Source organism: Aphidius gifuensis, linkage group LG1, assembly GCF_014905175.1.
Source record: "Aphidius gifuensis isolate YNYX2018 linkage group LG1, ASM1490517v1, whole genome shotgun sequence".
NCBI lineage: Eukaryota > Metazoa > Arthropoda > Insecta > Hymenoptera > Braconidae > Aphidius > Aphidius gifuensis.
In genome coordinates this window covers 20,716,576-20,739,384 of record NC_057788.1, presented here as the reverse complement: position 1 = coordinate 20,739,384, position 22,809 = coordinate 20,716,576, and the positions used below count along the sequence as shown (strand labels likewise).

At 26.5% G+C, this 22,809-nt stretch overlaps 1 protein-coding gene across 1 annotated transcript; it reads right to left on the bottom strand.

Annotated features, from left to right (window-relative positions):
• Nucleotides 1-695: 695 nt before the first annotated feature.
• LOC122860523 lies at nucleotides 696-20,567 on the bottom strand. The gene is made up of 11 exons (XM_044164379.1): nucleotides 20,403-20,567; nucleotides 19,568-20,128; nucleotides 17,645-18,068; nucleotides 16,868-17,028; nucleotides 14,881-15,304; nucleotides 9,531-9,956; nucleotides 9,277-9,398; nucleotides 4,557-4,815; nucleotides 4,231-4,403; nucleotides 913-985; nucleotides 696-838 (listed from the first exon to the last, which is right to left on the bottom strand). The coding sequence occupies exons 1-11, from the start codon at nucleotides 20,565-20,567 to the stop codon at nucleotides 696-698; spliced, it is 2,931 nt and encodes a 976-aa protein (XP_044020314.1).
• Between the last annotated feature and the right edge of the window lie 2,242 nt (nucleotides 20,568-22,809).

Here is a 22,809-nt window from a genome sequence, read left to right as displayed (position 1 = left end):
GTGAACCTGGCCTGCATAAGTCCTAGAAAAATTATCTAGAATACTCATCAGAAGCGTCTTGATTTGTACCACTTTGTAATAATTTGTACTAATTTGTGCCACTAAGCAAGGAATTAGTATCTTAAAAATAACAAAAAAAAATTATTTACTCAAAAATGTTAATTAACAATTGAATATCTGCTTTAATTATTAAGGTACAAATTCTGCTCTCCCTGGTGGAAATATTACTCCAGCATTACTCCGGCATTTCTCCGTTTTTGGCCTATTTCCGAAGAAATTACTCCAGCATGAGGTTGATGGCGGAGAAATCATTCCGGCAAGAGATTGATGGTGGAGAAATTATTCCAGCAAAAAAATCGTGGCAGATTAATTCTTCCGACATTAATCTCATGCCGGAGTAATTTCTGTTCTTGTTAATTAACGTTTTGGAGTAAATAATTTTTTTTTTGTTGTTATTTTTAAGGTACAAATTCAGGGCTTTAGTACAAATTATTCTGCGTCTGTAGCAATTTTTTTTCCCCCTGAGTCATCTAGAAAAAAAATCGGGTTTAACCCTTTCTCCACTCTTTAATTTTAAGGTACAAATCAAAACAATTGCGGTGCAAAATGGTACAAATTAAGAATCCCAGTAATCTTTTATGATTACACTTAATAAATTCAAAGATTTCAAAAAGATTACACGAGATTATTGAAGATTAAGCAAGATTACTCACGGTAGAGCTTAGATCATCATCTTCTTCAGTATGAAAACTATATTTTTTAGGAGCAAGTGATCCAGTACGAATTCTTGTGTTTCTTTGATGTTCAATGCCTTCATTCGAGAGACTTTGATTATTATCTTTAGAAAAATTGGAAATTTTATTTGACTTTATATTTGTGCATACGAGTGATCGTTCCAGTTATTAATTTTACTAACATCAATTAAATCATCTGACACGATTTCATCTTTAGTGGTTATATTATCTTTTGTAAATAATTTTTTGTCCTTTTTAATAAAAACAATTATATGTGATTTTTTAATTAAAGTTTTCATTTAAAGGAACAAGTTGTATATTTTTAGCATTACTTGAATCATCACAGTTATTTTTTTTGTTATCTAAAAAATAAAATAAATTGAATCAAATGACAATTTAATGAATTCAACATCATTTAAAACATACCTCCTTTGCACATCTTCTTTGAATGAATTTCATCAACTGATATTTTCCTTTTTTTAGTGTTCCGTAGGACACTTATGTTTTCACTTTTCGTGTGACTTTTTGTTATTTCGCGATAAAAATAAAAGTTATGAATCGAATTGGCTTCTACGAAGCCCATTAGGTTCCATTTTTTTTCCCAAAAGCAATCATCATATTTATTTTCAATTTTTGGCCCTTATCAGTTGTGATAGTGCCATTTTTCTACAGGGCCCAATTTCAAATATTGACGGATCGGATCCGGCAATGATTCAATCGACGACGCTTCATCTGTAGACTCTACGATATTTTTTTGGAGTTTTTTGGTCGTTTATTTTTTTTTTTTATTAAACAAAATGTAGTGTCAGAATTTGTTTTTGCAAGATATTTTTTGAACCGCTGAACCGAATTAGTTGATGTTAAATGAAATTTATGTTTTTTTTTTTTCCCAAAAGCAATCATCATATTTATTTTCAATTTATAGGCCTTATCAGATTTAATATTCCCATTTTTCGATAGGGCCGAATTTCAAATATTGACAGATCGATTCCGGCAATGATTCAATCGACGACGCTTCATCTGTAGACTCTACGATATTTTTTTGAAATTGTTTGGTCGTTTATTTTTTTTTTTATTAAACAAAGTGTAGTGTCAGAATTTGTTTTTGCAAGATATTTTTTGAACCGCCAAACCGAATTAGTTGATGTTAAATGAAATTTATGTTTTTTTTTTTTCCCAAAAGCAATTATCATATTTATTTTCAATTTTTGGGCCTTATTAGATTTAATATTCCCATTTTTCGATAGGGCCGAATTTCAAATATTGACAGATCGATTCCGGCACTGTTTCAATCGATGACGCTTCATCTGTAGACTTTCCGTTATTTTTTTGAAATTTTTCGGTCGTTTATTTTTTTTTTTATTAAACAACAGAAATAAACAACATTAGAAAATAAAACAAAACAAAAAAAATAGTCATTTATTTTACAATAAAATGAAAAAACAAATCAAACAACAAGTAAAAAAAAAATAAAAAATCCTACGGAACACTTAGGGTGCACCTTGGGGGACTTGACTATATTTTTTTTAAATATAATCTTGTCTTGACTGTTGTCGATGTCAATGTTCACTTTGTCAGCAAGCTTGCTGTTGTTTTTGTTGTTGATCCAATTGATCACAATTGTCATCGTAACCTGAACCACAAGTGGCTTCTGCTGTTACAATTTTTATTGATTCAACTTTTGATTTGTGTTCATTGGATTTTATAATTTTGTTTATAATTATCATCATGGCATCATACATGTCTTGACCATAATTTAATGACTTCTAGTCGAAACTTTTTTCAAAAAAAATTATAGTTTTCATAAAATAGTAAAAAATAGAATTTTTGAAATATTTTTGTCTCTTTTGTTTCAAAAATAGAAAAAAATTGACTATTGGAATCAGGATAAACTCCTTGAAAGGCGATAGAGTTTTAAAAACCACGTTTTTTGAGCCTAATATAAAGTCATTCCGTTGATTCTAACAGAGTTATAGCTTGCCTTAACTTGAACGAAAAAAAAACCAAAAAAAATTGATTTTCAGAAAAATAAAAAAAAATGTACTATTAAATTGTATTGTTACTTTTAAAAACCATTTAAGAGATAAAATTTGACACGGCCCTAGCCGGAGTATTGAAAATTTTTAATTTTCAACGGTAACGCGGGCCACACGCCCCAACAAACGTTACCAGATCTTTTTATTGTTTTTATTGTTGTTTTATACTTGGAAGATTTTTAATAAATGAAATACATGAAACTCTAAACTAATAAGGAAAAACCTGCCAGAGTGCCGCGACAGTTTTCATGAAAACCATGAACACAGGTATAATTAGGCATTTTTATTTGACCACAACAATTATTGTTCATTTAATTATATTTAAAAAATTAAGTTATTATTTTTCATATTTTTATTTTCACACATGATATAAGCTTTTTATATTCTTGCAAACAATTACTTTTCAATATTTATGCCACATATCATAACTGTATAATAAAAAATCAATTAACATTTTGATATAGTTCAATTATTTAATTTTTTTTTTTTTTTAAACTGATCAATTTATCATATCTCAAATCTAAAAATATTTTTGTTTTTTAGATTGACTGTGGCTGAAATTATTTTGAAAAATATTTTAAATACGACAGACAATAATGAGGATAATAATGATAATCAAGAAAATCGTAAATGCCCAACACCACCATACTTTAGTTAAAAATAATATCAAAGTTGTTAATTATTTGAATTGTTATTAATAACTTATTATATTTTCAAAAACTTTATATATTTTATTTTGATTAAATGTGTTATTATTATCAATTATTAATATATATAATATAATATATAATATATGTAGAAGATGAGAATATAATAATTAATGCATATTAAAGAATACATATGAGAATTGAATCATTGATCATTGATTAGCAAACGATCATTAACAAAACAAAACAGCTTGATAATAATTGATACAACCAGTAAAAATAATAAATGAGCAATTCTAACATTAGCAGCTCCGAATTTGTCCCCGTTTGTCTCTGCCTCCACTTGCACTTGTATTTTTATCTTTATCATCGTATTCATATTGTACTGAAGAATTAATTTTTTTCAGTGGAAAGACTAGTGGCTGCTATCTTATCGAATTGTCTAACAACTTCTTTCCAACGGTAGAGTTGATCGATAGTTTCAAGATTATTACAATCACTTTGTTCTCTTAGCATTTTCAAACTCCAATGTGGGTTTTTATTTGCAAGATTAACAACTTTAACTTTTATTTCATGGGGAACGAAAATTCTCGAGAAAGTACGTGATTCTTTTTTTTGCATGTTACAATTAATTTTTAGATTATATGATTTACCAGTAATTTCGTAGTTTTTTTTCAAAGTATGTAACCAGGTATTAAGTGCTGAAAATCGTATCGGTTCTAATATTTTTTTTGCTTCAAGTCCCCATGTTTTAATTTTTGCGTTTGTAATTATTTCTCCTTTTTTTTGGTTCACAATGCACTTATTTATAACCCAGTTATTTATAAGATTTATCTTCTGACGACGAGTTCCTCCTCGTTCAATCTGTTTTTTCCACATTTCAATTTGCAGACGTTGTTTAATAATTTTACATCCACTGTGTCTTCTCAACATATCTAATGACCAAGTTGGATTTTCTATTGCCAATCTAACTACACGTGTTTTTTCTTCGAAAGACATACCGTCAATTATTTTAATTTTATCATTAAGATTTTTATTTTGATTCAGGCTATTATTATCACCATTATCATCATCATCATCATCAATGCAATTTTCGTCCATGGTAGAGCTCAGGTCATCATTTTCTTTTGTACAAAAACTATATTTTTTAGGAGCAAGTGATCCAGTACTAATTCTTGTTTTTCTTTGATGATCAGCATTTTCAATGCTTTTATTTGAGCAACTTTGATTATTATCTTTAAAAGAATTAAATGAATTGGAAATTTCATATGAGTTTATTTCTAGTCCAGTTGAGTGATCATTCGAGTGATTCATTTCGTCAACATCCATTGAATCATCTGTAACTGGCAACATTTCATCTTTAATAGTTATATTTTGTTTTGTAAATGATTCTTCTTCCTTTTCAATAAAATCAATCATATGTAATTTTTCAATTGAGTTTTCATTTGAAGAAGTAATTTGTATATTTTTAGCATTACTTAAATTATCACAGTTCTTTTTTTTGTAATCTTAAAAAATAAAATAAATTAAATCAAATTAAAATTCAATGAAAATCTTATAGACATTTAAAATATACCTGCTTTAATCATCTTCTCGGAATGAATTTCATCAACTGATATTTTTCTTTTTTTAGAAATCATCTTGTCTTGACTATTGTTGATGTCAATGTTCACTTTGTCAACTTGTTGTTGTTGTTGCTGTTGATTTATTTGATTATAATTATCATCATAACCTGGATCACGAGTAGCTTCTATTGTTACAATTTGTATTGATGCAACTTTTGATTTTTCATTGCTAACTTTGTGTTCATTGGATTTTATAATTTCTGTCATAAATATCACCATGGCCTCATACATGTCATGACCATAATTCAATGACAACTTTGAAAATATATTGGTCTCACGGTCACTAAGATAATATTCTTTTTTTTTCAAAAGTTCCCAACAAGCATTAAATGAGTCAGTAAACAATTGTTGATCAATTTCCTTAAACTGATGTTTTTTACTTTGTTCCATCTTAATAATGAATATATATTTTAAATTTGTTTTCTAAATTATGTACTTTCGGATTAAAACATATGGAACTGATAAGGCGAAACCAGCCCGAGAGTGCCGCAACAGCTTTCATGTAAATGAAGCTATATAATTACGGGTTTTCATTTGACCACAACAATTATATTATATTTAATTATTCAAAAAAAATGAGATTATTTTTTTTTATATTTTTATTTTTACATGAAGCAAGTTCTTTACATTCTTGCAAACAATTATTTTTATTATTTATGCCACATCACATAACCGTAACATCATGAACATTTTGATATAATTGAATTTTTTACTTTTTCTTCATAAAAAATATATTTATCATTTTTCAAATTCAATAATAATTTCGTCTTTTACATTCACGGAAGTTATTGATCGAAATACTTCAAATACTAAAGACACTAAGAATTAATAATGGTACAATAATTAATGAATACAGAAAAATACATATATGAAAATAAAATATTCAAGACAATCGTTTCAAAAATTATATAATTTTATTAATAATAATTATTTAAACATTTATTCATAAAAATCTCTTCTGTTTAAATTATTCAAAAGTTACAAATTCTAGTTACCTAATTTTAAACAGAAAATGTAGAAAAAAAAATAAAAATCTTAAAAGATATATTCAAGGTCATCACTGATGAATAATATTTTATTGATTTTAGAAAACATATAAGAAATTAATCAAGCAGTCGTGATTTCATGTGTAGTAAAAGACTATATAAAGTACTCTAAATACTGAAAAAAAAACAATTCCACTGATACTTTTCATTGCATGTACAAAGTTTACTTCAGTTTATTGTCAAAAAAAACATTCAAAAAACAATAAATTTTACTTAGAAAAGAAAATTGTTAATATAATAAAAAAAAAAAAGACACATAGCGAATTGATTAGTATTATTCAAGGATTTCAAGATAATATAATTTTTAAATTAAAAATTTTTATAATATTGCGTCACGTTGATGTGGTTTAAAATATATTATGCAATATCAAAATTTCTGTTTGAATCATTTTCGAACAAATATTACTGTCAGCGTTTTTCAAATCAAATGTATAAAGAATTATCGAGTTTTTATTCAATTTTTTATTATTTTTTATCTTAAAAAAGTTTCACGCTGAAGCATCACTGCTAATGATTTCAAAAAAAAAATATCAATAAAAGTAAATTCACCGAAAGTAGATTTTCAAAAACGTAGCAGTAAAAAAAAAAAAAACCATAAAAATTATAAATAATTATTATGTCTCCGTTTTTGTTTTTCAATAAAATTAACAACAATTTTTAAATTATAAAGTTTATGTATTTGAAAAAAATTGTATTTATTTAAATAAAACAAATCGATATAGCTGTGGAATTTTTCTTTAGTTTATTTATTTTTTGTTATGAATATTATTGTTATTATTATTTATTGTTTTTCCAAGTTTTATTTATCATTTATATTTGTTATTACTCCAACAGAATTATTTATATATCCATTTGTTTGTCAATGATTGTATAGATAAAAATACATTGAGTTGAAAATAAATTATAAGAGTGGCAAGAGTGGTTCCTGGATTTCGTTTATAAATAACAATGTTTATATATTTTATTTTAATCGAGTGTGTTGTTATTAATATACAACTTGTTAATAATAAATAAAAGTATAATAATTAATGAATAATTGATATAACAGGATACAAATGAAAATTAAATGTTCAAGACGATTGTTTCAAAAATTATATAAATTTATCACTATTAATTAGTTAAATATTTATTCATAAAAGTATTTTTGAAATTAGGTAACTAGAATTTGTTACTTTTGTTGTGATGAAATCCAATAATTTCTCAACGATAATAAATTATCAACCAGTAAAAATAATTAGTGAGTTCAATCTTCAAATTTGCCCTCATTTACTCTGTCTCCACTTGAACTTGTATTTTTATCTTCATCACATGAATTTATATTCGTATTGTACTGAAGTAGAATTAAATTATTTCAGTGAAAATACTAGTAGCTTTCACTTATTTAAATTTCTAACAACTCTTTTCCAACGGTAAAGTTGATTCATAGTTTCAAGATTATTACAACCACTTTGCTCTCTTAGCATTTTCGAATTTCAATGGGGATTTTCATTTGCAAGATTAACAACTTTAACTTTTATTTCATGGGAAACGAAAATTTTCGAGTATGAAAATGATTTTTTTTTTGTTTACCTGTAGTTTCATGGTTTTTTTTGAACATTGTTAACCAGTAACGACCTGCTGAAAATTTTATAGGTTTAAATATTTGTTTTGCTTCAAGTCCATATGTTTGAATTTTTTCATTTGTTATTTTTTCTTTTTTTTGCTTCTTAATGCACTTATTTATAACCCAGTTATTTACAAAATTCATTTTTTTACAAGGAGTACCTCCTCGTTGAACCTGTTTTTCCACTCTTTAACTTAATAGTGGCCTCTAATATTTTTACATTACATTAATTTAATGACAACTTTGAAAATATATTCGTCTCACGTTCACTGAGATAATATTTTTTTTGTTTTAAAAGTTCTTAACAAAAATTAAATGAGTCAGTAAACAACTTTTGATCAGTTTTCTCAAGCTGATTTTTATCAAATTTTTCCATTTTCTTATTAAATATAATTTCAATTTTGTTATTTTAATCTATGTAGTTACGGAATGTTTATATTGTTGTTCTATACTTGAACGATAATTAATAATAAAACACATGGAATTAATAAGGAGAAACTGGCCAGAAAATGTAGCGACAATTTTCATGTAAACCATGAATACAGATATAAAAAATAGGTATATATATTTTTATTCGACCACAACAATTATACATTTAATTATTCAAAAAATTAGATTATTATTTTTTATATTTTTATTTTTACATGAAGCAAGTTTTTTTACATTCCTGCTAACAATTATTTTTCAATATTTATGCCACATCACATAACTGTAATAAAAAAAAACCACATATTACGATATAGTTGAATTATTAAAATTGTTTTTATAAAAATCAAAGATATATTTATTATTTTTTAAATTCAATAATAATTTTGTATTTTAGATTTACTGTTGTTAAAATTATTGATTGAATTATTTCAAACACTAATGATACGAGGATGAGGACGATAACCATGATGATAATTAAAAAAACCGGAAATGTTTAACACCACCTCACTTCAATTGGAAATAATGTCCAAGTTGTTAAAAATAATTAGTGAGTGATTAATTTTCCAACATTATCATCTTCGTAGTTCATATTTAATTTACAAATTTGCCGTCATTTGCTCCTGTCTCGACTAGAACTTGCATTTTTATATTCATCATTCTCTCGATACCTTACTCAAGTAGACTTAAATTTTTCAGGAACTTCTGATCCAGTGGCCCTTTTCTTATTGAAATTGCTAACAGAGTATTTCCAATAGTAAAGTTGATTCACAGTTTCAAGATCATTACAGCCAGATTGTTCTCTTAGCATTTTCAAATTCCAGTGTGGATATTTGTTCGAAAGATTCACAACTTTGATTTTTGTTTCATAAGGAACGCAAGTGTACGATGAAGAAGATGATTTTTTTTTTTGCAAGTTACAATTAATTTTTAGATTATTTTGTTTACCAGTAATTTCATGGTTTTTTTTTAGCTTTGATAACCAGCCATCGGTTGCTGAAAATTTTGTCGGTTTATATATTTTTTTTGCTTCAAGCGCCCAATTTTTAATTTTTTCATTTGTAATTACTTTTCCTTTTTTTTGGCTCTCAATGCACTTATTTACAACCCAGTTATTGACTAAATTCATTTTCTCACGAGAAGATCCTCCTTGTTGTACCTGTTTTTTCCACTCTTCAACTCGACTGCGTTGTTTAATATCTTCACATCCACTGCGTCTTCTTAACCAACTTAATGACCAATTTGGATTTTCTGTTGCCAATTTAACTACACGTGCTTTTTCTTCGAAAGAAATACCACCAGTTATTTGAATTTTACGATTTTTATTTTGATTTGGGCCATTATCATCATCACCACTATCATCATCATCATCATTATTATCATCATCGTCATCGTTATCATCATCAAAGTAACTTTCGTCTGTGGTGGAACTTAGTTCATCATTTTCTCTTGTATTGAAACTAGTTTTTTCAGAAGCAAGTGATTCAGTACGAGTTCTTGTGTTTTTTTGATGTTCAACATTTTCAATGGCCTTATTCGAGCATCTTTGATTATTATCTTTCAAAGGATTGGATTCTTTCAAAAAATTGAAAATTTCATTTGACTTTCTTTTCAATCCAATTGACTGATTGTCCGAGTTGTTTGTTTTATCAACATCAATTGAATCATCTGTAACTGGCAACATTTCATCTTTAATAGTTATACTTTCTTCTAAAAATAATTTTTCTTCCTTTTCAATTAAATCAACCATATGTAATTTGTCAATTGAGTTTTCATTTGTAAAAGTAATTTGTATGTTTTCAGCATTATTTGAATCATCATAGTTATTTTTATTGTTATCTGAAAAATAAAATAAATTGAATCAAGATACAATTTAAAAAAAAATTTTAACAACATTTATAATATACCTGCTTTGAACATTTTCGTGGAATGAATTTCATCAACTGATAATTTTCTTTTTTTTGATATCATCTTGTCTACACTGTTGTTGATGTCAATGTTCACTTTGTCAACTTGTTGTTGTTGTTGTTGTTGTTGTTGTTGTTGTTGATTTATTTGATTATAATTATCATCATAACCTGAGTCCCGAGTAGCTTCTGTTGTGACAATTTGTATTGATGTAACTTTTGATTTTTCAGTGGCAACTTTGTGTTTATTGGAATTTATAATTTTCTTCATAAATATCACCATGGCCTCATACATGTCTTGACCATAATTTAACGACAACCTTGAAAATATATTGGTATCACGTTCACTGAGATAATATTCTTTTCTTTTCAAAAGTTCCCAACAAAAATTAAATGAGTCAGTAAACAATTGTTGATCATTCATTTCAACAACTTGATGTTTATCAAATTGTTCCATCTTGGTAATGAATATATATTTCAAACTTGTTTTTTTATCTTATATATATTTTTCGATTGTTGTATTTGCAATATTTACGATGTTTTTATTGTTGTATTATACTTCAAAGCCCTCGAAAAATTTTTAATAATAAAACACATTGAAACACATGGAAGTATGGAATTCAATGGAACTGCATGGAACTGATAAGTAAAGGGGAGAAACCAGAGAGTAGCGCGCAGTGGCGCGACTAGGCACGACGTTTTTCATGAAAACAATGATCAGACATATATAATTACGCATTTTCATTTGACCACAACAATTGTACATTTAATCATTTAAAAAATTAGATTTTTTTTTTTCATACTTTTATTTTCACACATGAAATAAGTTTTTTATATTTTTGCAGACAACTATTTTTTAATATTTATACCACATCACATAACTGTAATAAAAAAATTATTAACATATTTTGATCCAGTTGAAGTATTTAAATTTTTTTCATAAAAAACCAAGTTATATTTATCATTTTTTAGATTCAATGAAAATTTTGTTTTTCAGATTTATTGTTGCTGGGATTATTGACCAAAATTTTATAAATACTAAAGACACGACGACGATGACGATAATGATAATGATAATCATCAAAAAAATCGTAAATATCCAACACCATTGTACTTAATTAAAAATAATATCCAAGTTGTTAATTATATCAGTTGTTCATATTTTCAAAAAGTTTATATATTTTATTTTGATTAAATTTTTCACTAATAATTAATAAGAGTATAATAATTAATAAATCTAGAATTAATTAGTAATAATTGGTTAAACAGTTATTTATAAAAGTATCTTCAAAATGAGGTAACTAGAATTTGTTACTTTTGTTGTGATGAAATCCAATGATTGATCGAAGACCATTATCAATCAGTACAAATAATTAGTGAGTGATTAATTTTTTAACATTATCAGCTTCGTATTCAATCTCCGAATCAGCCCGCGTTTGCCTCTGTTTCCACTTGAACTTTTTATCTTTATTATCTTAGTAATTTACTCAAATAGAATTGAATTTTTAAATTTTCAATTTTTTTTAGTGGAAAGACTAGTGGCCCTTTTCTTATTGAAATTACTAACAACGTGTTTCCAATTGTTAAGTTGACAAATGTTGTCAAGATTATTACAACCACTTTGTTCTCTTAGCATTTCTAAACTCCAATGGGGATTTTTATTTGCAAGATTAACAACTTTAACTTTTATTTCATGGGGAACGTAAACTCTTAAGTATGACAATGATTTTTTTTTTGGCAAGTTACATCTAGTTTTTAGATTATTTGGGCTACCAGTAATTTCGAAGTTTTTTTTGAAAATTCTTAACCAGTCATCACGTGCTAAAAAATTTCCAGGTTTAAATATTTTTTTGCTTCAAGCCCCCATGTTTTAATTTTTTTATTTGTAATTATTTCTCCTTTTTTTTGGTTTTCAATGCACTTATTTATAACCCAGTTATTTACGCATTTCATCCTTTCACGGGGAGATCCTCCTTGTTTAATCTGTTTTTCCCACCCTTCAACTTGACGGCGGTTCCTAACACTTTTACATCCACTGTGTTCTCTCAACGAGTCTAATGACCAACTTGGATTTTCGCTGGCCAATTTAACTACACGTGTTTTTTCTTCGAAAGAAATACCAGATGTTATTTGAATTTTACCTTCACGATTTTTATTTTGATTTGAGCCATTATCATCATCACCTCTATCGTCATCATCATCATTATTATCATCATCATCATCGTTATCATCATCAAAGTAACTTTCGTCTGTGGTGGAACTTAGTTCATCATTTTCTCAGTTTTCATGTAAACACAAATATAATTACGTATTTTCAATTGACCACAACAATTATAAATTTATTTATTTGAAAAGATACTTAGATTATTTTTTTTATATTTTTATTTTTACATGAAGCAAGTTTTTTTACATTTTTGCAAACAATTTTTTTTCAATATTTATAACTGTATAACAAAAAATTATTTAAATCATTTCGATACAGTTAAGGTATTTACATTTTTCTCATAAAAAACAAAGATATATTTATCATTTTTTACATTTAATAATAATTTCGTTCTCTAGATTTACTGTTGCTGAAATTATCGATCAAAATATTTCAAATACTTTCAAGTCAACGAGTAATTTAACATAATCAGCATCAAATTTGCTCTCATTTGCCTCTTTTTTCACTTGTACTTGTATTTTTATCTTTTATCATCATATTTGTCTACTGTACCGATTAAGAATTAAATTTTTCCAGTGGAAAAACCGGTAGCCTATTTTTTATCGAAAATTCTAACAACTTTTTTCCAATAGTAGAGATGGTTCAAATTTGAGGACCCTAAAATTTTTACCAGAATGAGAAAAAAAAAAAGAAAATCATGAGTTTCTATTGATTCATTAATTTCAGTACGAGTCATCTCAGTTACATAAAATTATAAATGAAATAATATTTCTCAAATTTTAAATTCTTCTTTATGATACAAAATATTTTAATTGTCTGACAACAATTTTTCTGTTTTCTAAGTCAACAATACTGTCTTAGAATGTAGGAAACTAATAACGTATAATTATTATGCTTTTAAGATGAATTACTGGTTACAATATTCTCATTTGTAATAAGGAATTTGAGTCCTCATAAAATGTTATAATCACGATAGAAAAAAAAATATATACTTATATAGGTATGTATAATAGAAATTAGTGAGACAAAATATTGTAACGACAAATTAATAGAAAAAAAAAAGAAAAGTAATTTTTTAAATGTGTCGAATGAACGTCTATAAATAGATTATTATGAAATCATTGATTATCAATTGGCTTATCAATTAAATTATTAACAGCCACTTGGAAAATCCATATATCTCAAAAACACATTAAATAAATAAACAAATTAAATATTCAAGAAGATTGTTTTAAACAATTATATGAATTTATTACTGAAGTACATTTAATTACTTAAGCATAACAAAATCCATAAAAGTATTTTTGAATGAGGTAACGTGTGTTGTGACTTTTGTTGCAATAAAGTCCAATGATTGATCAACAATCATGGACAAAAAAAAAAAAATTGATAATGATTGATCCAGCCAAAAAAAATAATTAGTAAGTAATTCTAACATCACCAGCTTTAGATTTGTTCTCTTAGTCTCTTTAAACACTAATGTGGATTTTCATTTGCAAGATTAACAACTTTAACTTTTATTCCATAGGGAGTGGAGCGTAAATGTTCCATAAAAAATAGAGTGGGTATAATCCACTTATATACACTCTAATAAAGAAAATGATTCTTTTTTTTTGCAATCAAATTCATGATTTTTTTTGAACTTTTTTAACCAGGTATCACTTGCTGAAAAATGTATCGGTTTAAATATTTTTTTGGCTTCAAGTCCCCATGTTTTAATTTTTTTATTTGTAATTAATTCTCCTTTCTTTTGGTTTTCAATGCACTTATTTATAACCCAGTTATTTACACAATTCATTATTTCACAAGGAGTACCTCCTTGTTGAATCTGTTTTTTCCAAGCTTCAAGTTGACGGCAGCTTCTAATATTTTTACATCCACTTTGTTCTCTCAACAAGTCTAATGACCAAGTTGGATTTTCTGTTGCCAATTTGACTACACGTGTTTTTTCTTCAAAAGAAATTCCACCAATTATTTTAATTTTACTTTTACAAAATTTACTATGATTGAGGCTATTATCATCATCATCATCATCGTCATCAACATGAAGATGAAGATCATCATCATCATCATCATCATCATCAATATCAATATCAACATCAACATCAACATCAACATCAACATCAACATCAACATCAACATCAACATCAACATCAACATCAACATCAACATCAACATCAACATCAACATCAACATCAACATCAACAACATTATCATCATCAACAAGGTCTGTGGTGAAGCTTAGACCATAGTCTTCTCCTGCACAAAAACTATATTTTGGAGGAGCAAGTGATCCAGTACGAGTTCTTGTGATTTTTTGATGTTCAACATTTTCACTGACTTCATTCCAACAACTTTGATTATTATCTTTAAAAAAACTGGAAATTTCATTTGACTTTACATCTAGTCCAATTGAGTGATCGTTTGAGTTTTTTATTTTATTAACATCAATCAATTCATCTGACACGATTTCATCGTTAGTGGTTATATTGTCTTTTGTAAATAATTTTTTATCCTTTTTAATAAAAACAATTATATGTGATTTTTTAATTAAGTTTTCATTTGAAGAAACAATTTGTATATTTTCAGCATTACTTGAATCATCACAGTTATTTTTTTTGTTATCTGAAAAATAAAATCAATTGAATCAAATTACAATTCAGTAAAATTCTTAACATCATTTAAAACATACCGTCTTTGAACATCTTCTTGACATGAATTTCATCAACTGATGATTTTCTTTTCTTTAATATCATTTTTTCTTGACTGTCAACTTTGTCAACTTGCTGTTGTTGTTGTTGTTGATCCAATTGATCACAATTATCATCATAACCTGAGTCACGAGTAGCTTCTGCTGTTACAATTTTTATTGATCCAACTTTTGATTCTTCAACTGCAACTTTGTGTTCATTGGATTTTATAATTTTGTTTATAATTATCATCATGGCATCATATATGTCCTGACCATAATTTAATGACATCTTTGAAAATATATCGGTCTCACGTTCACTGAGATAATATTCTTTACTTTTCAAAAGTTCCCAACAAAAATTAAATGAATCAGTAAACAATTCTTGATCAGTTGTCAGAAGCTGATGTTTATCAAATTGTTCCATCTTATTAATGAATATGTTTCTTTAATCTATATAGTTTTTGATTGTAGTACCTGCAACGTTTACAATATTTTTATTGTTGTTCTATACTTGAAAGTTGAAAGATTTTTAACAAATGAAATACACGAAACTCCAAAATAAGGAAAAACCTGCCAGAGAGTACCGCGACAGTTTTCATGGAAATCGTAAACAGCGATATAATTAGGCATTTCCATTTAACCACAACAATTGTTCATTTAATTATTTAAAAAATTAGATTTTTATTTATCATATTTTTATTTTTACAATTATTTTTCAATATTTATGCCACATAACATAACTGTATAATAAAAAAAAATAATTAACATTTTGATACAATTCTGTCTAAGAATGTAGGAAATTGATAATATGTATTATCATGTCTTTGAGATGAATTATTTATTATGTATTGTCATTCGTAATGAAGAATTTGAGTCCACATAAAATTACGATAGAAAAAAAAAAATATATATAATAGAAACTAGTGAGACAAAATATTGTAACGACAAATTAATATAAAAAAAAAAGAAAAGTAATTTTGTAAATGTGTCGAATGAACGTCTAAATAGATTATTATGAAACTATCTGTTATCATTTATCAATCAATGATTTTTTTATTTTACAATATTTATAATTATTATATCATCTATTATTATTAATAACTAGGTTTATTATTTGTTGCATTTCTTTTCTTTTATACTCAGCACAAGAGTTTTATTTCAACTCACGTTTAATCATCAATGATAATATACTTTAAAAAAAAAACAAAAATTTTAATTCTAAACTTTGATATATATATTTATAATTAACATTCGTCAATGTCATATGACGACAACGACGACGATAATCGAGAAAATTGTAAATGTCCAACACTATAATTTAATTGAGAATAATATCCAAATCGTTATTGTACTTTCAACAAGTTTATGTATTCCGATTTAATTAAATGTGTTGTTGATAATTGATAACAGTAGGAAGAATTATTAATAAAATTAAATATTCAAGACGATTGTTTTAAACAATTAAATAAACTCATTATTTAAGTACAATTACTTAAACATTTATCCATAAAAGTATTTTTTTAATTAAGTAACGTGTGTTGTTAATTTTGTTGGAATAAAGTCCAATGATTGATCAACAATCATTAACATAACATAACAATTTAACTTTAATGATTGATCCAGCCAATCAAAATAATTAGTAAGTAATTCTAACATCAGCAGCTTTAAATTTGTTCTCTTAGTCTTTTTGAACTCTTTTTAAACTTTTTTAAACTCTTTTTAAAATGTAGATTTTCATTTGCAAGATTGACAACTTTAACTTTTATTTCATAGGGAGCGTAAATTTTTGATAAAGATTGTTATTTTCTGCCCAAAAAGTAATTTCATGGTTTTTTTTGAACATTTTTAACCAGTCATTACTTGCTGAAAATCGTATCGGATTAAATATTTTTTTGGCTTCAAGTCCCCATGTTTTAATTTTTTTATCTGTAGTTATTTCTCCTTTCTTTTGGCTCTCAATGTACTTATTTAGAACCCAGTTATTTACACGATTCATTATTTCACGAGTAGTACCTCCTCGTTGAACCTGTTTTTTCCATCTTTCAACTTGACGGCGGCCATCAATATTTTTACATCCACTGTGTTCTCTCAACATATGTAATGACCAAGTTGGATTTTCTGTTGCCAATTTGACTACACGTTTTTTTTCTTCAAAAGAAATATCATAATTTCTTTTAATGTTACGTTTTTTATTTTGGTTTAGGCTAGTATCATCATCATCATTATCATCAACATTAAGATAGAAATTATTATCATCATCATCAACATCAACATTATCATCATCATCAAGGTAATTTTCGTCTGCGGTTAAGCTTAGATCATAGTTTTCTCCTACACAAAAACTATATTTTTTAGGAGCAAGTGATTCTGTACGAATTCTTGTGTTTCTTTGATGTTCAACATTTTCAATGACTTTATTCGAGAGACTTTGATTATTATCTTTAGAAAAATTGGAAATTTCATTTGAACTTATATTTAGTCCATATGAGTGATCGTTCCAGATATTTATTTTATTAACATCAATTAAATCATCTGACACCATTTCATCTTTAATGGTTATATTGTCTTTTGTAAATAATTTTTTTTCCTTTTTAATAAAAACAATTATATGTGATTTTTTAATTAAGTTTTCATTTGAAGAAACAATTTGTATATTTTCAGCATTACTTGAATCATCACAGTTAATTTCTTTGTTATCTGAAAAATAAAATAAATTGAATCAAATGACAATTTAATAAAAATCTTCAAGACATATAAAACATACCTTCTTTGAACATCTTCTTGGAATGAATTTCATCAACTGGTATTTTCCTTTTTTCTAATATCATCTTGTCATGACTGTTGTCAATGTTAACGTTCACTTTGTCATCTTGCTGTTGTTTTTGTTGTTGATCCAATTGATCACAATTATCATCATAACCTGAATCACAAGTGGCTTCTGCTGTTACAATTTTTATTGAGTCAACTTTTGATTTGTGTTCATTGAATTTCATAATTTTGTTGATAATTATCATCATGGCATCATACATGTCTTGACCATAATTTGATGACATCTTTGAAAATATATCGGTCTCACGTTCACTGAGATAATATTCTTTACTTTTCAAAAGTTCCCAACAAAAATTAAATGAGTCAGTAAACAATTCTTGATCAGTTGTCACAAGCTGATGTTTATCAAATTGTTCCATCTTATTAATGAATATATTTTTCAAATTTTCTTTTTTAATCTATGTAGTTTTTGATTATTGTATTTGCGATGTTTACAATGTTTTTATTGTTGTTCTATACTTGAAAGATTTTTAATAAATGAAATACATTGAAATACATGAAACTCCAAACTAACTAAGAACAAACCTGCCAGAGAGTGCCGCGACAGTTTTCATGGAAATTATAAACAGCGATATAATTATGCATTTCCATTTAACCACACAATTGTACATTGAATTATATTTAAAAAATTGGATTATTATTTTCCATATTTTTATTTTCACACATGAAACAAGTTTTTTATATTCATGCAAACAATATTTTTTTAATATTTATGCCATATCACATAAGTGTAATAAAAAATTAATTAACATTTTGATATAGTTCAATTATTTAATTTGGTTTTTTTGTTCTTTAGATTTACTGTGGCTGAAATTATTGATCAAAATATTTTAAATACTAGAGACACGACGTTGATGACGATGGTGATGATGACAAGTAAAAAAAAATAGTAAATATCCAACACCACAATACTTTTATTAAAAATAATATCCACGTTGTCAATTATATTAATTATCATTATTTTTAAAAACTTTATATATTTTATTCTAATTAAATGTGTTATCACTTATCAGTATCAATTGTTAATAATTTATTATGAATATAAGTTATAAATTATAAATAGAAGACAAGAATATAATAATTAACGCATATTAAAGAATACATATGAAAATTAAATATTCAAGACAATTATTTTTATAATTATATGAATTTATTATTGATAATTAGTTGAACATTTATTTATTAAAGTATTTACTGAAAGTAACAGGTTACCAAGTGCTTTAGGTAACAAGAATTTGTTACCTTTCCTGCGATGGGGTCTAATGATTAATCAACGATCATTAACATAACAACAACTTGATAATGATTGATACAATCAGTAAAAATAATAAGTGAGCAATTCTAACATCAGCAGCTCCAAATTTGCCCCCGTTTGCCTCTGTCTCCACTTGCACTTGTATTTTTATTTTCATCACATTCATATTGTACTGAAGTAGAATTAAATTTTTTCAGTGGAAAGACTAGTGGCTGCTTTCTTATTGAATTTTCTAACAACTTCCTTCCAACGGTAAATTTGATTCACAGTTTCAAAATTACTACAACCACTTTGTTCTCTTAGCATTTTCAAACTCCAATGTGGATTATCATTTAAAAGATTAACAACCTTAACTTTCATTTCATGGGAAGCGTAAATGTTCGAGTGTAAAAATGATTTTTCTTTTTGCAAGTTACAATTAATTTTTAGATTATCTGGTTTACCAGTAATTTCATGGTTTTTTTTAAACATCAATAACCAGACAGAACTTGCTGAAAATTCCATCGGTTTGAATATTTTTTTGGCTTCAAGTCCCCATGTTTTAATTTTTTTATTTGTAATTATTTCTCCTTTTTTTTGGTTTTCAATGCACTTATTTATTACCCAGTTATTGACAAAATTCATTCTGTCACGAATAGATCCTCCTTGTTGAATCTGTTTCTTCCACCTTTCAACTTGACTGCGCTGTCGAATTTTTTTATATCGACTTTGTTCTTTCAACATATTTATAGGCCAATTTGGATGTTCTATTGCCAATTTAACTACACGTGTTTTTTCTTCGAAAGAAATACCAGATGTTACTCTAATTTTATCTTCAAGATTATTATCTTGATTTGCGCTATTATCATCATCATCATCAAGGTAATTTTCGTCTGTGGTAGAGCTTAGATCATCATCTTCTTCAGTATGAAAACTATATTTTTTAGGAGCAAGTGATCCAGTACGAATTCTTGTGTTTTTTTGATGATCAACAATTTCAATGACTTCATTCGAGCAACTTTGATTATTACCATTAAATAAATTGGAAACTTCATTTGACTTCGTTTCTAGTCCAATTGAGTGATCTTTCGAGTTATTCATTTTGTCAAAATCAATTGAATCATCTGTAACTGGCAACATTTCATCTTTAATTGTAATACTTTGTTCTATAAATGATGTTTCTTCCTTTTCAATAATATCATTCATATTTAATTGTTCAATTGAGTTTCCATTTGAAGATGTAATTTGTATATTTTTAGCATTACTTGAATCATCACAGTTATTTTTTTTGTAATCTGGAAAATAAAATAAATTGAATCAAGTTACAATTTAATAAAAATCTTTAAGACAGTTAAAATATACCTGCTTTAAACATCGTTGTCGAATGAATTTCATCAACTGATATTTTTCTTTTTTTAGATATCATCTTGTCTAGACTGTTGTTGATGTCAATGTTTACTTGGTCAACTTGTTGTTGTTGTTGATCTAATTGATCATAATTATCATCATAACCTGAGTCCCGAGTAGCTTTTGTTGTTACAATTTGTATTGATGCAACTTTTGATTTTTCAATGGCAACTTTGTGTTCATTGGATTTTATAATTTCTGTCATAAACATCACCATGGCCTCATACATGTCATGACCATAATTCAATGACAACCTTGAAAATATATTGGGCTCTCGTTCACTGAGATAAAATTCTTTACTTTTTAAAAGTTCCCAACAACAATTAAATGAGTCTGTAAACAATTGTTGATCAATTTCCTCAAACTGATGTTCCTTTCTTGGTTCCATCTTATTAATGAATATATATTTCAAATTTGTTTTCCTAAGTTATTTACTTCCTGATTGTTATTTTAATCTATGTAGTTTTGATTGTTTTATTTGCAATGTTTACAATGTTTTTATTGTTGTTTTATACTTGACAGATTTTTAATAAATGGAACATTTGGAACTAATCAGAAGAAATCAGCCAGAGAGTACCGCGACAGTTTTCATGTAAACGAAGCTATTATTACGGGTTTTCATTTGACCACACAATTATATTATATTTAAGTATTTAAAAAATGAGATTATTTTTTTTTAATATTCTTATTTTTACATGAAGCAAGTTCACATTCTTGCAAACTATTTTTTGATGTGTAAACATCTTTAGGCGCGGGTTGGGTTAGAGTAAAAGGAAAAAACATAGAGTTTAGACGTCAGATCCGGTAACGGATCTGGGCAGGAATCCATTTTCTGTTTGCGTTTTTACATGGCTGCTATAATTCTAAACATGGCTGCCGTAATTTTAAACATGGCGCCTCCATGATCCAAGCTTTGAACACTAGATACACTACACACACATTACACACAACTACATTTTTCAGTGATATTTTGGCAATACATAGTAATTTCGAGTGATTTAAACGCGCGTGTGAATTAAACATTGTCGAGCGGGTGGATTAAATCACGGAGGCGCCATGTTTAGAATTATGGCAGCCATGTAAAAACGCAAACTTTTGCGTGTCGTGAGTTCGCCCCCTCAGTCTACATTGCACCTTGCAGCGTCATGGTAATCGGTCGGTAACCGTTACCATCAGCCGTTCTGTAGTATAGATGAATTTAAATGCGCGTATTTATATATTTAATTTATTTATTATTATATATATATATGCGCCGTTGTATATATTAATATACAAGTATTTTATTTGTATTTATTAGTTATACTTGCATTTGTTAGGCGAAGTAAAGTTCATATTGTACATATATATACATGCATATGCAAGTATTTTTCATTTACAAGATTAATATACCTATTATTATTGTTTATATAAAATAATATTTCCTAAATACAAAAGATAATATTGAATTATTATACAATAATAATTTATTTATAATATTGACTAATTTTATGTTTTAAAAAGAAATAGACATTGATGACTGATGTGTTAGTTTGAAGAAAATTATTATTGTAATTTATTGTACAGAAGAATTTCAGAAGATATTATCATAACCGAGACAACATGTTTTTTTATTCGGTTTTTATAGAAAATTTTCTCACGATTACGGGAAAAATACGGAAAAAATTCCTACGAATGCGCAGTGGTTAAAAATGGAGTTGAAATATGGAAAAAACGGCTATTTTCGGTTATAAATCGTGTAGTTATTGAAATAACGATTAATTCTCGAATTTAATAATGGCCATCAATGAATCTCGTCAAGTAAAAAAAAAAGTCAACATAAAAAAATTCGATATCGCGAATAGTTTTCGAGTTATAATAACTTATATATTTCGATATATTAAGTTTTTTTTTTAATATTAATAAAGGCAATCGATAAAACTCGCCAAGCTAAAAAAAAAGCCCAATAAAAATTTTTATATCTCGAATAGTTATCAAATTATCGATATTTTTTTTTTAAATGTATACAATTTTTTTTTCTCAAAAAAAAAAAGTCGAAATTTTTGTTTTTTTTTTCAAAAAAACTGCTAATTATTGTTTGTCGCGTATTGTTAAGCACGAATATATATTTTTTTTTCGAAAATAATGAATATATCCAAGTTTTTACTTGGTCGCTAGGTTTTACTTAGCTATTTTTTTTACTTAGCTATATTTTTTACTTAGCTATATTTATAGCCAAACACACAATATCTACATAATTTTACTTAGCTATATTTTTCCTTAGCTATATTTTTTACTTAGCTATATATTTTTTACTTAGCTATATTTTTTACTTAGCTATATTTTTTGCTTAGCTATTTTTTTTACTTAGCTATATTTTTTGCTTAGCTATTTTTTTTACTTAGCTATATTTTTTACTTAGCTATATTTATAGCCAAACACACAATACCTACATAATTTTACCAGCTATATCTTTTACTTAG

Coding starts and splice junctions, on each gene's coding strand:
- LOC122860523 (XM_044164379.1), bottom strand. CDS start 20,567: ATGGTGATGTTTATGACAGAAATTATAAAATCCAATGAACACAAAGTT. Junction 17,029..17,644: donor CAAGAAGATGTTCAAAGAAG/GTATGTTTTATA, acceptor TTTCTTTTGAAG/AAAAAAAACGTGTAGTCAAA. Junction 15,305..16,867: donor CTCGTGAAATAATGAATCGT/GTAAATAACTGG, acceptor TTCATTAATAAG/ATGGAACAATTTGATAAACA.